Genomic DNA, 14,209 nt, shown 5'->3' on the forward strand with positions numbered 1-14,209 from the left:
ACAACCAATCATACAAGCTGTTTTTTTTTTTAAAAAAAATAAATAATACACTCAATAAATAGGTTTTGATTCTATCTCCTTTTCACCCTGTCCTCACCTGTTTTTTTGTTGTTGTTGTTTTTGTTCAACAAGCAGTGTTTCAGAGTGGTCTGCTGGGTCAAGGGGAGGGCAGCGAAATAAATCTCAATTTCGAAAGGAATCAGAGGAGACACAAAATGGCGCCTTATCCTGAGCCAGGCCATTGGTCCATATAGCTCAGTGTTGTCTAGACCGACTGATAGCGCCTTTCTGGGATTTTAGGTTTCTCCCAGACCTACCTGGACATGCCAGGGATTAAATCTGAGACCTTCTTGCACGTAAGACAGATTCTCTGTCATTGAGCTATGGCCCTTTCTAGCATATACAAACGGAGACTGGTTAGACATGGGACTCAGCTACACAGCTGCGAATAAAACGTTTTAGTGCGTTGTAAAGTGCATTATACAAACGGGACACTAGATGGCGATGGTGAGCTATGGCAAATTCAATATATTTTTCAAAACGTTTTTCAAAAAAAGCATTTTTCATAAATGTTTTTTATATGTGTCTAGATTCCACCATGGACTCACCACTTCCTACTGCATGGACACTTAACAGCACTAAGACCTGCACTAATTGGGAATACAGCCATTTATATTGATTTCAAAGTAAGTTCCAGTTCTTCAGCTAGTTAGTGCAGTTGTCACTGGTGAACATACATAGGCTCCTTAAATGGCTTTAATGGTCGTGCCCTCAAGGAATTCTGGGAACTGTAGTCCTATGTGTGCAGACATGGCTGTAATCTTAATCCTTTCAGACTCAGGGCCAGTTTGTAGCCTAGGTGTGGGGAACGCTTGGCCCTGAACTATTACTCCCATCATCCCTGGCCACTGGCCACGCTTGCTTGGGCTGATGGGAGTTGTAGTTCAGCAGCATATAGAAGACCAAAGGTTTTTCACACCTGCTTCAGCTGAAAAATGCATTTCCCAATCACGATTCTTATTTTTTTACTGCATGGCAGTCAGGCTGTTCTTGTGACTCTCCTTTGATCATTAATTCAAGAATGGCCAAAGTGGTGGCCTCCTGGTGTTATGGGGCTACAATTCTCACCGTCCCTCTCCATTGACTATGCTGGCTGGGGCAGATGGGAGCTGGAGACCAACAGCCTAAGCAGGGCATCCCATCGGCTTTCCCTCTAGTAGCCCATCCTGGCTGACTAGTTCAGGGCCAACGTGTCAAAGATTTTTAAAATGGAGAATGCATTATCTCCCCACAAAACAATGATTCCAGGAAGTGGGAGACCAGGGAGCTTTGACTAGGGATGGATCAATCTACTGATTTTGGTTTCTCTCGGTTTCTCATTTTTTCCAAATCTTAAATTAAGTTCTTCACATTTCCACACCAGTTTGCGATTTGTTGGGAGGAGGGAATGTTTTCTAATGCACACATTTTTGGGTACACATTTTTGCTTAATTTACACATTTTTGCAACACAGTTTCCCCCCAAATATTTGTGTGTTATTTTCACCAATATATGCATTTTTAGGTATAGTTTACTCCCAGGTTTGTTTGTGGGTTTTTTTGGGGGGGGGAGGGTACACATTACTTAGCTGAAAAACTGAATTGCAAAATTCCTAGAAGTGCAAATTTCAAAGGACAACCATGTTTTGGTTTGTCTGTTGTTTTGGGAAGTGCAAATTTGGTTGGTTTGCCTTTAAATGCAAACTGAATTGAGTTTCTCTCCCCTCCCCCAACAGCTATTGAAATCAAACTGGTGCAAAACTGGTGAAAGTTTACATTGTATGTATCCCTGGTGCATAAATTTAAGCCTCAGTGGAGACACCGCACCGTTTCTCTGTCAATTCGTTTGAACTTTTAATACATTTTGCTGTTCAATTGTTCTTTTTGAACGTTGTATTGTAAGCCTCCTTGAGCCTATAAAATTTATTTATCTATTTATTTATTTAGTTTCAGTTCCAGAAGACCACTTTCCACCATAAACGGAGAAGTCAGGGTATCCTAGGATGGCTGCATTTCCGTTTGCGTATTGTTTTAGGTTGATTCGCTTTTAGACGTGAACAGAGTCGAATTTTGCACCCCACACCATCCATAGCTATGACAGTGCAAAACTGGTATAAGTTAGGTAGAAGAAGAGGTATGCTGAGAATGTATATCTAAGCATTGGTCAGTTCACATTCTGTGTAGTTGGTGCCTTTCCCTGGCCTCGATTAGGCATGTCACCTTGAAATCAAACTTTTGAGGTGTCTTCACTCATTCCTCCTCCACACGTAACATGAATCTGCCAATGTTCAGGGAGTCTATGCACTCTAGGCTCCCCACGGTTCCTAATCACAAGGAAAACTTATGCCTGTGTGAATGCAACCTGCCTTTTCAGATGTTCTTCTGAACACAAAGGATGGTGACTGGGAGCGGCTGCCGAGACCATATAACACCGGTCTTGAAAGACCTACATTGGATTCCAGTACGTTTCCGAGCACAATTCAAAGTGTTGGTGCTGACCTTGAAAGCCCTAAATGGCCTCGCCCCAGTATACCTGAAGGAGCATCTCCGCCCCCATCGTTCTGCCCGGACACTGAGGTCCAGCGCTGAGGGCCTTCTGGCAGTTCCCTCCCTGCGAGATGTGTGGTTACAGGGAACCAGGCAGAGGGCCTTCTCGGTAGTGGCACCCTCCTATCAGATGTCAAGGAAATAAACAACTATCTGACTTTTAGAAGACATCTGAAGGCAGCCCTGTTTTGGGAAGTTTTTAATGACTGATGTTTTAAGGTATTTTTAATCCTTTGTTGAAAGCTGCCCAGAGTGGCTGGGGAAACCCAGCCAGATGGGCGGGGTATAAGTAATAAATTATGATGATGATGATGATGATGCCAGTGATGATGGGTGAAGGTGGTCCTTCTTAACTTTGTGTGTTTGCTACACATGTGGAGGGGGAACGAGTGAGGAAATCTTTTATTATATGAACAGGGTTTCTAAGGCTACAATCCGACAACATACCTACTTAGAAGATCCATTGAACTCACTGGCATTTACTTCTGAGTAGGCACGCATAACATCGCACTCTTAAATGAGTCGTGATTATGCGTATTCTTATGTTAAGAACAAACCTTAAAGAGTGTTAGCTGAGCCAGGCATGGGGCACCTGTGAGTCTCTTCTTGGACCTGAACTCCCATCTGCTGTAGCCAGCATGGCTGATGGCTATGGATAATGGGAGTTGGAGTCCAGCAACATCTGGAAGGTCCCAACATGACCCCAAGTCCTATCAATGAATGTGCCAGCTGTTGAACCAAGTGAAAGGAAATTCTGGATTAGTGACTCTGGAACGCTAATGCTTACTGGTGGCTTTTAGGGATTGCCAAGGAGAGGGCTGCATTATACCAGCACTCTGAAGGAACCCACATGTTTCTGGAACAGCCAAGCACAGGCAACGGTGGACTTGGGGGTCTCAAATTTCAGCGGCGACGCCAGAATTTGGTCCACCTCTCTCGCTCCTAGCTAAATCATAGTTGCAGCGCCCCTGAGGTTCTTGGACAGCAGCCTAAGGCTTTTGGGAGCCATTGCAACAACATGATACAGTGCATGCAACATTTAGGCTTGCCAATTTTTATTTTTACTTTCACCAGTCCTTCCTCCTTCTGCGCTTCCAAATGTTGTTTGGTGTGCAGGCTTTCGCAGGCTATGAAGCTTCTCTCCTCTCTGAGAGAAACCTTTGCACCTGCTGATCTCTGCAGATCAAACTGTTGTAGCCCAGGGTCCAAGGATCATGCCCAGGCTGGCTTTTCCTGTCTGATCAGTTGGCAGCCTAAACTCAGCCAGGGCTTTAGTGACCAAATTCTAATTTTAGACAGGTTTCCCTGCCCTACCCCCAACTCTGCCAACCTCCTCCTCTCTGCAAGCTGCCAGGGAACATATTATGTCCTTCAACTCCTGCCAGCCTTTGCTCCCAGGCAAATTCAGCCAGGGTGAGACTCTCTCTGTTTCTCTCTCTCTCTCTCTCTCTCTCTCTCTCTCTCTCTCTCTCTCATGCTTTGCAATAACAGATAACATTGGGGACTTGGGAGATCGATATTTGCTTGGAATGTGTGCCATGCGAACTGCATTTATTGCTTATGATCCGCTCTGTGGGTCAGTCACAAGACTTCCTCCAGATGGCTGGTCAAGGGACACCTACTGTGACTGGGCGAGAAGAACAGAGTGTTACTCAGAAGTAGCAAGAAGATACGGCAGAGGGGGAGAAGAAAGGAAGAGATTTACGCAGTATGGCTTTTGGTGCAAGGCCCAAGAAGCATGCTTTGGGAACAGAAAACAATTGCATCTCTTCCTCTCTTTTAAGGCACAGCCCCTTTGGAGTCTAGGAAGTTGGAGGAGTCAGGAGAAGTAATCTGGTTCTATTTCGTCATCCTCTGCTGTGGTTAACAAACAAATAAATCAGAGCATCTTTCTGTGGCAGAGGATGTTCTAAGGGAGGGCATTGCAGAGGGGGGTCCAACAGGACATTGTGTGGTACCTGAAAGCAGAAAACCCAAATTGCACCATACACACTCACACTCACACTTCCATGTCCCAAGATAAATGTAAGGAGAAACAAAAAATTACTGAATTTGCTAAATGAGTGTTAGTTTCCTTCACTTTTATGCACAGGGAGGGAATCTATGGGATTCCAGGTTTTGTTGGACCACAGCTCCTATCAGCCTCAAGAAAATGAACAATGGTCAAGGACAAAGGATGGGCAAGTCACTAGTTTTGGTTCTTAGTTTCTCATTTTTCCATTCTTAAGTTCAGTTCTCCACATTTCCACATTATTTTCCTTTTTTAAAAAAAATTAAGGTCCTCATGAAGGTTCACCAGCATTTTATGGTGACTTTCTCCTGATATATCAGTATATATATATTATATTCTCCTAATACATATTCTCCTAATATATATGTATAGACACTTATACAAAGCAATTTCCCCAAATGTAATGTATTTTTTCATAATGGCTTAATATTTTTAAAAACTGTTTGCCCTTCCCTTCATGTTCACTGTGAGTTTGAGAAGAAGAGTTTGGATTTGATATCCTGCTTTATCACTACCCGAAGGAGTCTCAAAGCGGCTAACATTCTCCTTTCCCTTCCTCCCTCACAACAAACACTCTGTGAGGTGAGTGAGGCTGAGAGACTTCAGAGAAGTGTGACTGGCCCAAGGTCACCCAACAGCTGCATGTGGAGGAGCGGGGAAGTGAACCCGGTTCACCAGATTACGAGTCCACCGCTCTTACCTCCTTGATCTGTAAGGCGGCATAACACCCCCAAATAAATACAGACATAAACTACATCTGCACACAATTCAAGCACTCTCATGCCGCCTTAACCCAGCCATGGTTCCCCCCAAAGAATCCAGAGTACAGTGGGTTGCTAAGGGTGCTTAGATTTGTCCAGAGGCCCCTTGCCAAGCTACAATTCCCAGCAGCCATAACAAACTACAGTTCCCAGGTTTCTTTGGGGGAAGCCAGAATTGTTCAAAGTGGCCTAAGAGTGCTTGAGATGTATGTTGTGGATGTGACCTTAGTCTGCGTGGCACCTTGTTTTAACTCTGCACATCCACATTTCCTATGATAATGTGAATGGGGGATTTGGACTGCAGTCCCCATCAGCCCCAGCCAGTATGGCCAATGGTCAAGGGATGTTGTGAGCGCTATTGATGTTTTATTGTGTTTTCAATATTCTATTGGGAGCTGCCCAGAGTGGCTGGGGAGGCCCAGCCTGATGGGCGAGGTATAAATAATACATTATTATTATTATTATTATTATTATTATTATTATTATTATTATTACAGCAGCTACTCTGGAGGGCCACAGTTTCCCGATGCCTTCCATAGGAGGAAATTGGTAGGTGAGGGGACAGTGTCTAATCCTTCCTGTGCCCCTGTGATCTTACCAAAGGACCCTCTGAGAGTGGTTGTCCTACGCCTGGCCCTACTTTCAGTCTCAGGGCCTGTCTGGGGGACGGACGGACAGGAGGGAGAGGGTTGGGTCATTTGAGATGAGTGGCTGGAGGAAGGGTTAAGTGCTTCTCCCTGATTCCTCTTGATTCCTCCCTGCACCTATCTCCCCTTGCCCTGCATTACCAACACAGGATAAATAAACTGCAGGGTTGGGGCTCCCATGTTGAATCTGTAACGTCTAGTCCTTCTCTACAATTTTGTGTGTGTGGATTTTCTCCCTCCACTTTTGAGGACACCAGGCAAGAAAACTGAAAGCTTTTCCTAAATGAAAATGTGTTTTGTTTTGTTTTTAAGAAAGAGAGAGAGAGACAAAAGAGCTTTGTTGCTTTTGTCGACTTTGGACTTCATTCCCTTCTAAAAAGCAATCGCTTTTATTGTTTGAAAAATAATGTTTCTTGGTAAATAGTTTTGCATGTGGGAAGTCAAACAAAAAGATTAAAAATAACCTCCCTTGCTTTCCCCTCAACAATAAAAGTGTACTATGAGCTGTAGGACTTCAAGTGCTGATCTAGTGCAACAGAATTACATCTCCAGGCAGTACATGTATATATTACATATATTAAATATAATATAATTTGTTCATTCATATTTTGAAAAACAACAACATGATTTTGCTACCTGATATTTTCTCCTTTTGAAATTGTATAGTGCTTAGCTTTTAAAAATAAAAATACCCTCATTTTCAACAGGGAACATAGAGACAAGGAGCTTGCCCACATTTCCTCTTGTCCTGTGCTTAGAAAGCATGGGTCCAATCAGTTTTCTGCTTGACCCACACTTCCCAGGCATGGGTCTGTGCAGTTTCCCCCTTGCCCCACACCTTTCCCAGGGAAAGCTCACTCTTTAACTTTAAACCACAGCAAACAGCAATCAGGAGAAAACCTGAATTGCCGTCTGCTCCAACTGATTGCTAAAGAACTGTTGTCCGTGGGATAATGTTGTAGGACAAGAGGGATGAGCCTTCGATCATATCACTCTGGATGCGATGATACTCCTGCTTGCACAGAGCCTCAAACTCACAATGGTTGGGTTTCTAAGCTTGTGGTGCCACCATATTGAATCTGCCCTTCCATATGTTCTCAACACTTTGAGGCTGGCTAGGGTTTCTCAGACCATGCCATTCAGTGGTTATTGCGATTAAACCTTGGGTTTTTTTGTTTTTTTGTTTTTAAAAAAACGCACAACAAAAACAACACCCTAAAAACCATTCTAGCTCTCAGGCATTCCTATGGCACTTGCATTGTTCTGCATAATTTGAATTGGGTTTCGTTGAGGAGGGAAAGAGACCGGGGCAGGGGGAGAGACACCCTCGAAAGCAGTTACAGGGGCCCTGGGTCATATTTCCGACTCCCTTCTGTAGGATCTTTGATCCAGAGCTACGGTGGCCTGCAGCGTCTCAAATTCAGGCTGGTTGTCTGAGCCTGGGTCGTCCAAACCTCTGCTGTCGTCATCCTCCTCCTCCTCCTCCTCTTCCTCCTCATCTCGGCTCATGAAGGCAAGCTCGTTCTCGTAGCAGAAAGAGTTGGTGCTGGGGAGGAGGAATTTGTTTTCCATCAGGTCCTTGGCACTGCAGCATGGGGTCGACGGGACCTCATACGTCTTGTGGAAGTGTGAGTAGTCAACTTTGTACTGGCATTTCTCCTCAAACAAGACGGGCTCAAAGCGGTGGCCCCACAAGATCTCGCTGGACAAGTAGGAGCTCCGGGCTTGTGTCGTCATGGCGGTAGCTTCCACCATGCCCTCAAGGATAACCACGATTTCAAAGTCGTCCGTTTCCAGATCCTGCCGGCTAATCCCAAACAGAGGGCTCTCTTCGTTGATCTCGTGGAGGATGGTGAGCGGAGACACTAAGAAAATACGGTCCAAGCCTTTGTCGAACCCGACATCGATATCTATTTGGTCAAGTGGGATGTATTCCCCCTCTTCGGTGATCCTGGACTTTATTAGCTGAGCTCTGACATGAGCCTCAACAATGTGACTTTTCCGCAGGTTCCCCACTCTCCACATCAGGCAAAGCTTGCCGTCCCTCATGGCTATGACCGCATGATGGCTGAAGAGTAAGGTTTCGGCCCTCTTCTTGGGCCTAGCCATTTTTGCCATGATGGCACCAATCATGAAAGAGTCTATGATACACCCCACGATGGACTGGAGGACCACCATGAAAACAGCGAGCGGGCACTCCTCTGTCACGCACCGGAACCCGTAGCCTATTGTGGTCTGTGTCTCAATGGAGAACAGGAAAGCAGCCACGAAGCCATTCACTTGGAGGAGGCAAGGGGTGAACGTTTCGTCCTTGACTGGCTTCTCAATATCTCCGTGGACAAGTGCTATGAGCCAAAAAATAAGACCAAACAACAACCAGGACACCAGAAAGGCAAGGGAGAAGAGCAGCAGCATATATCTCCAGCGGATGTCCACACATGTAGTGAACATGTCTGCAATGTACCTCTGTGGTTTGTCATCCATGTTGGTAAACTCAACGTTGCATTGTCCGTTCTTCTTAACAAACCGGTTCCGGCATTTCCTCCTTGTGTGGATCTTACCGTTGCCAAAGCCATTCACTCCCGGCATGGTGGTCAAAGTCAACCCGTCTTCCTCAGAAGATACGATGCTGTAAGGGTTAACTCTACCTGCACTCATCCCTGAGTCGAGCAGCAGTGGGGCGGAAGGGTCTCTGGACTCTTTAGGTTGCGTTGCCCTCGGCTCCCTCCCAGTCTTGACCCTATGGAAGAGAGGAAGGAGCCCTTAGATTCTGAAGTGCTGCAGACAGATAGATCTAAGTGGAGGTTCTGCAATGAGAAAACAAAGACACATGCGTTATCTCTCAGAAACGAGAAGTTGTGATAGCCACTCCAGGAATTTGCTTAAAAGGTAAGGTAGATAAAAGAAAATCATATTTCAAACTTAACAAGGTTCAAGTTTCTCTCTGCTTTTGTCCATGTGCAGGAAAAGCAGGTAGGGTTGTCTCCAGCTAAGGTCTACACTATGGGTAGGCAAACTAAGGCCCGGGGGCCGGATCTGGCCCAATCACCTTCTAAATCCTGCCTGTGGATGCCCCAGGAATCAGTGTGTTTTTACATGAGTAGAATGTGTCCTTTTATTTAAAATGCATCTCTGGGTTATTTGCGGGGCATAGGAATTCATTCATATTTTTTTTCAAAATATAGTCCGGCCCCCCACAAGGTCTGAGGGACAGTGGACCAGCCCCCTGCTGAAAACGTTTGCTGACCCCTGGTCTACACAGACATGAATTAACATAAGGTAGCCACGCCTGTTATCTTCAGGAGGCCTACTCTGAGTAGGACTATCACTGTTTACAGCTCAACATTTTGAAACCGAGTGCAGAATTATGCATCCCCAGAATCTCAGCTTTCATCAGTTAGAAAAGAAATAATTATTATTGTTTATAATAATTTTATTATATATACTCTGCCCATCTGGCTGGGTTTCCTCAGCCATTCTGGGCTGGGGAAACAAGATACTAGCCCTCATGGGCATTCCTTCAAATAACAGTCATTGTTACTTAGCTTCAAGAGAGCTACAGCATCAGACACTCCCAAAGCATTCAGATAGATGAAATGGATGGTGAAACATTAGAAGTAGTATAAACTGTGCAAATTGACTACTATTTCAGGACGACTGACCGCTTTTTTAAAACTTTAGAAGCACTGAGTGTGCATTTGTTCCATTGAAGGTGTGTTTCATCCCCTTTAATAATAATAAAAATAAGGATGGTTTCTGAAGTGTTGAAGAATCTGTGGCCTTTTAAATGTGTTTGTGGGAGGCGGGGTTATTGGTTTCTTTGCTTTTTTTCATTATGAAATTTGTGTTCTCATTTTGCATCTGGCTGGGAGTGTCAAGGAAGCATAATGGAGAGTGGAGGGGAGGCTATACATGGAATCTGCAAAAGCACAACAGAGCAGGGAACAGAATAAGCGGTCCTTCTCGTGACAAGGCGAGGCCCATCGAACAACCGCATTTGCAAAATGCACCTTGGAGCCACAATGTTGACGACATGCCTCCGAGCTTCCTGATCTGGGTGTGTTGTTGCTTTGAATCTCACAGCTAGACTGGTCAATAGAGTCGATTGCTGTAATCACTGCCATGGCCAGGGGGAAGAGATGTAACGAAAACACTCTTGTGGTCACGTTGAGGGGCTCTATGTCAGCTGGCGAGGGCGCCTCCTACCATTCGCTGAGCACTGCAGAAACCGGAAGGCCAAATCAGTTCACAGAGCAAACAAAGGATCTCGGGAACAGAAGGATGTGTCAGATATCGAGTCTGAGCACGAGTCCATCTAGCTGAGTATTGTCTGCTTAAGAGGGTAGCCAATGTGATATCCTCCAGACGTTGTTAGACTACAGCTCCCATCAGCCCCAGCCAGCATGGCTGATGGTCAGGGATGATGGGAAGTGCAGCCTCCAGGGTCAACTGGAGGTTGCCGTGTTGGTCAGCCCTAGTCTTCAGGGGCATCTTGCCCATAGAGGCAAGTGGCGCTGGGTGCCAGGGCGCCAAGTTCTGGAGGGCACCAGGGAAGAGGCGGAGGGTGGACGCGGCGCCTCCTAGCACCAGCTTGCTGCCCTCGCCCACCTCCACCATGCCACACTGAAGCAGCACCGTGCCCGGAGCCTCTGCCTCTTCCCCACCGAAGGAGCTGCCCACCAACCGCTGCCCGCCTCCTCCAGCCCCGCAAAGCTGCCGGCAGTGCCGTAAAAAAGTCGGCAACTCTGGGAAATGGGGCAGAGGGGGCGCCAGAGGGATCTTTGCACCACGCCACTGGATATACTTAAGAAGGCCCTGCCAGCCCTCCCTGGGAATGTCAGGGGCTGAACCCGGGCTCTTGGGCATGCAAAACACATGCTTTACCAATGATCTGCATGATCTCCTTGCCCGATCCCATGCTCTCCACCCCCAGCTCATCCGGTGAAACACCAAACGTCTTCGCAGCTAAACTGCCAACTCTTCAATCCCCGACATTTCCAGAATGGGATAGCAAAGTCCGCTGTCTGACAACAAGCCGAGGGCCTTCTGGCGGTTCCCTCATTGCAAGAAGCAAAGCTACAGCGCACCAGGCAGAGGGCCTTCTCAGTAGTGGCGCCTACCCTGTGGGACACCCTCCCAGCAGATGTCAAAGAGATAAACAACTACCTGACTTTCAGAAGACATCTGAAGGCAGTCCTGCTCAGGGAAGTTTTTAACGTGTGACATTTTAGTGTATTTTTTGTCTTTGTTGAAAGCTGCCCAGAGTGGCTGGGAAAACCCAGCCAGATGGGCAGGGTACAAATAATAAATTATTATTATTATTATTACCTGAAGCACTGCTGTCAATCAGTGTAGACAGTAATGACCTAGATAGACTGAGGTGCTAACAGCTCCCTTTGCTCCCATATTTGTATGTAGTTGCAATCACTTGTTCTCCAAACAGCTCAGAGCAGCTTCCGTCTGGTTCCCGTTCAGCCTCCAATCAAGGCAGCTAACTAAGCTAGAACCTGCTTAACTTCAGCTGAAGAGCTGTGCTCTGTACCTGCAGACTGCCCTCTGAACCACTAACACACCTGGAATCTTCCCGAATTATCTCAGCAGGCATGTGGGTCCTGAGGAAGGGGCGTGGCTCAGTGATTAAACATCTGCTTTGCATGCAGAAGGTGGCATCTTCAATCCTCAGCAGGCAGGGCTGGGAATGTCCCCCAAATGAAACCTTGGAGGGCCTCTGGCAGTCAGTGACAACATGACTGTGCTAGATGGAGGAATTTGGTTTCAGTCAGTTTCCTGTGTTCCTCCCAACCCAGAACGAAACACATAATCTCGCACTCCTGTCAGATTTGCTACGAACTACGTAGGCATTAGAAGACAGGCTCCTGTTGTGTTAGAACAATCCTGTGCGGCTTACATGAATTCCCTACAGAATTCGCTGATCGGCCCTTTAAGAATGGGACCAGAATGCACCTGGAAGATGCTTAAAGGTCTCCTTGATTCTTGGATTTGGTTCCCTGCAGCTGGTTTGGCCAGGAAAAAGAGAAAGCGCAAGAGGAGCTTTAATTGAATTTCTAGCTTATCCCTAGAAGACCCCGTAATCTCTTTAAATACAGCCTCTTGTCAATTTCCTTTCATCTGCTGTCGGTGGTTCTGTCGGTGTTATGAAATTCATAACAAGGGAAGGGTCTGGATAGAGACATAGAAGGCTGTGTTAAGACCATTGGCCTATTTAGCTCTGTATTGCCCCACACTGACAAACAGCAGTCCCCCCTCCCTGGGGTTTCAGACAGGTAACATTATCAGCTGTACCTGGAGGTGCCAAGAATAGAACCTGAGGTTGTTGGCATGCAAAGAAGATGATCTCCCACTGAACCGACAGGCCTTTCCCATGAAGCCTCTCATTGGGTGGACAACTCAAAACTGGGCAAGGAATTTATCCTCCCTTCTCTCACCTGTTACCAGAACAAGCATAAATAACCAATTACCTGCCCAGTGTTGATTTCAATTAGTTCCCAGCATGGGTCCAAGGGCTTTAGAATACCTGTTTTCAATGTTTTGTGGTTTTGGCTGACACAGTTAATTTTTTTTAATTGTTTCTGCAAATCAAAGCACATATATCTGGAGTCACCAAACTTTTTGAGCCAGCGGGTTCCTTTGGGATTTTGAGGGACATGCAGTGGGAGCTAATCAGGAGTGCCTTTTAGCAGCCTTGCCTGAGAAACTAGCAACAGCTGTATTTGGATCAGATTAAACCAGCCACTGTAGCCCCATGCATTGATAACCTTGAGACTGGACTACCGCAATGAGCTCTGTGTGGGGCTGGCCTAGAAGCTCCATCTAGAGCAGAATGCAGCAAAAAAGAACTGTAGGTGTGGACCCTCAAAAGTGTCCCTATTTTACAGGGACATCCTTGACTTAGAGAAGGAGTCACGGTTTCTGATTTGATCCCAGAACATCCCACTTTTCCTTAGGACGTCCCTATTTTCACTGGAGAAATGTTGGAGGGTATGGAGTTATCAGACCCCTGAGCTGTCTGAAGACAATCCTGTATAGGAAAGTTTTTTATTGTTTAATGTTTTATTATGTTTTTCTATGCGTTGGAAGCTGCCGAGTGGTTGGGGCAACCTAGTAAGATGTGTGGGGTATCAATAGTAAAATTATCATTATGGAGTGGGGCATCCCTATTTTCACTGGAGAAATGTTGGAGGATGTGCATGTGATATTTCTGGCAAAACAGCTGCGCTGCTGCCCTTATGCTACAGGGCCTAGTCGGAGGTTCTTGTACTAATACAGTGGTGCCTCGCAAGACGAAATTAATTCGTTCCGCGAGTTTTTTTGTCTAGCGAATTTTTCGTCTTGCGAAGCACGGTGTCGGAGAAGTTTTGGAAAAGCTTCAAAAATCACCAAAAACCTCAAAAAAGGCTACCACACCGCGTTCTATGAGTTGCTCCTCGAAGTCAAGTCGCAACTGTATTAACGGTGTTAAGAAAAAGGAAACAAACTTGCAAGATGTTTTCGTCTTGCGAAGCAAGCCCATAGGGAAATTCGTCTTGCGAAGCAGCTCAAAAACCGCAAAACCCTTTCGTCTAGCGAGTTTTTCGTCTTGCGAGGCATTCGTCTTGCGGGGCACCACTGTATACAAAGCCCTAAAGAACTTGGGTCAAAAAAAATATGGATGTGCCGTGCTATATTAGAAGCAAAAAAACTTGTTTTGATGAATTGGAAGAGCAGCAAAAAGATTCCATTGAGCACATGGAATGATAATATGGACAGATTAGCTACATATGAACAAATTGGATGTCGACACAAATTAAGAACAGATAAATATGAAGAAATCTGGAAGGAATATTTAAGCGATAAGGCGGAGTGATGGGAAGTAGGGGGAGGAGAGCGAGGTGGGAAAATATTGTTTAAAAGGTGTAGTCATAGGTATATCAGTGTATTCAAATCTGAATTGTCAAATTGTGTTATGGTTTTTGTTGAATGTGTCTTTTGAAGTTGTTGTTTGTATTGAAAAAATGATTAAATCATTTTTTTAAAAAAGAACTTGGGTCCAGGATACCTTAAAGACCACCCAGGCCCTTATATTCCAGCTAGATCACTGCAGTCATAGAATCTTAAGAGTTGGAAGGGACCCCAGGGGTCCTATAGTCCAACCCCCTGCAACGCAGGAATCTCAGCTAAAGCATTCCTGACAGGTGGCCATCCAAC

General features: G+C 45.6%; 1 protein-coding gene across 4 annotated transcripts in view; it reads right to left on the reverse strand.

The window, feature by feature from the left end:
• Window positions 1-40: 40 nt before the first annotated feature.
• The window catches only part of LOC310692909 (ATP-sensitive inward rectifier potassium channel 12), a 51,229-nt gene continuing 37,060 nt past the window's right edge, over window positions 41-14,209 (reverse strand). For 2 of the 4 annotated variants that reach the window (XM_083474451.1, XM_083474449.1), the window contains exon 2: window positions 41-8,811. In XM_083474451.1, the coding sequence (XP_083330577.1) occupies window positions 7,358-8,662 (1,305 nt within the window). In that variant the 5' untranslated portion in view covers window positions 8,663-8,811 and the 3' untranslated portion in view covers window positions 41-7,357. The remainder of the gene's footprint in view (window positions 8,812-14,209) is intronic. The other 2 variants (XM_083474450.1, XM_083474452.1) reach the window with 1 other exon arrangement.

This window comes from Podarcis liolepis (assembly GCF_965112155.1).
Source record: "Podarcis liolepis genome assembly, chromosome: 14".
NCBI lineage: Eukaryota > Metazoa > Chordata > Lepidosauria > Squamata > Lacertidae > Podarcis > Podarcis liolepis.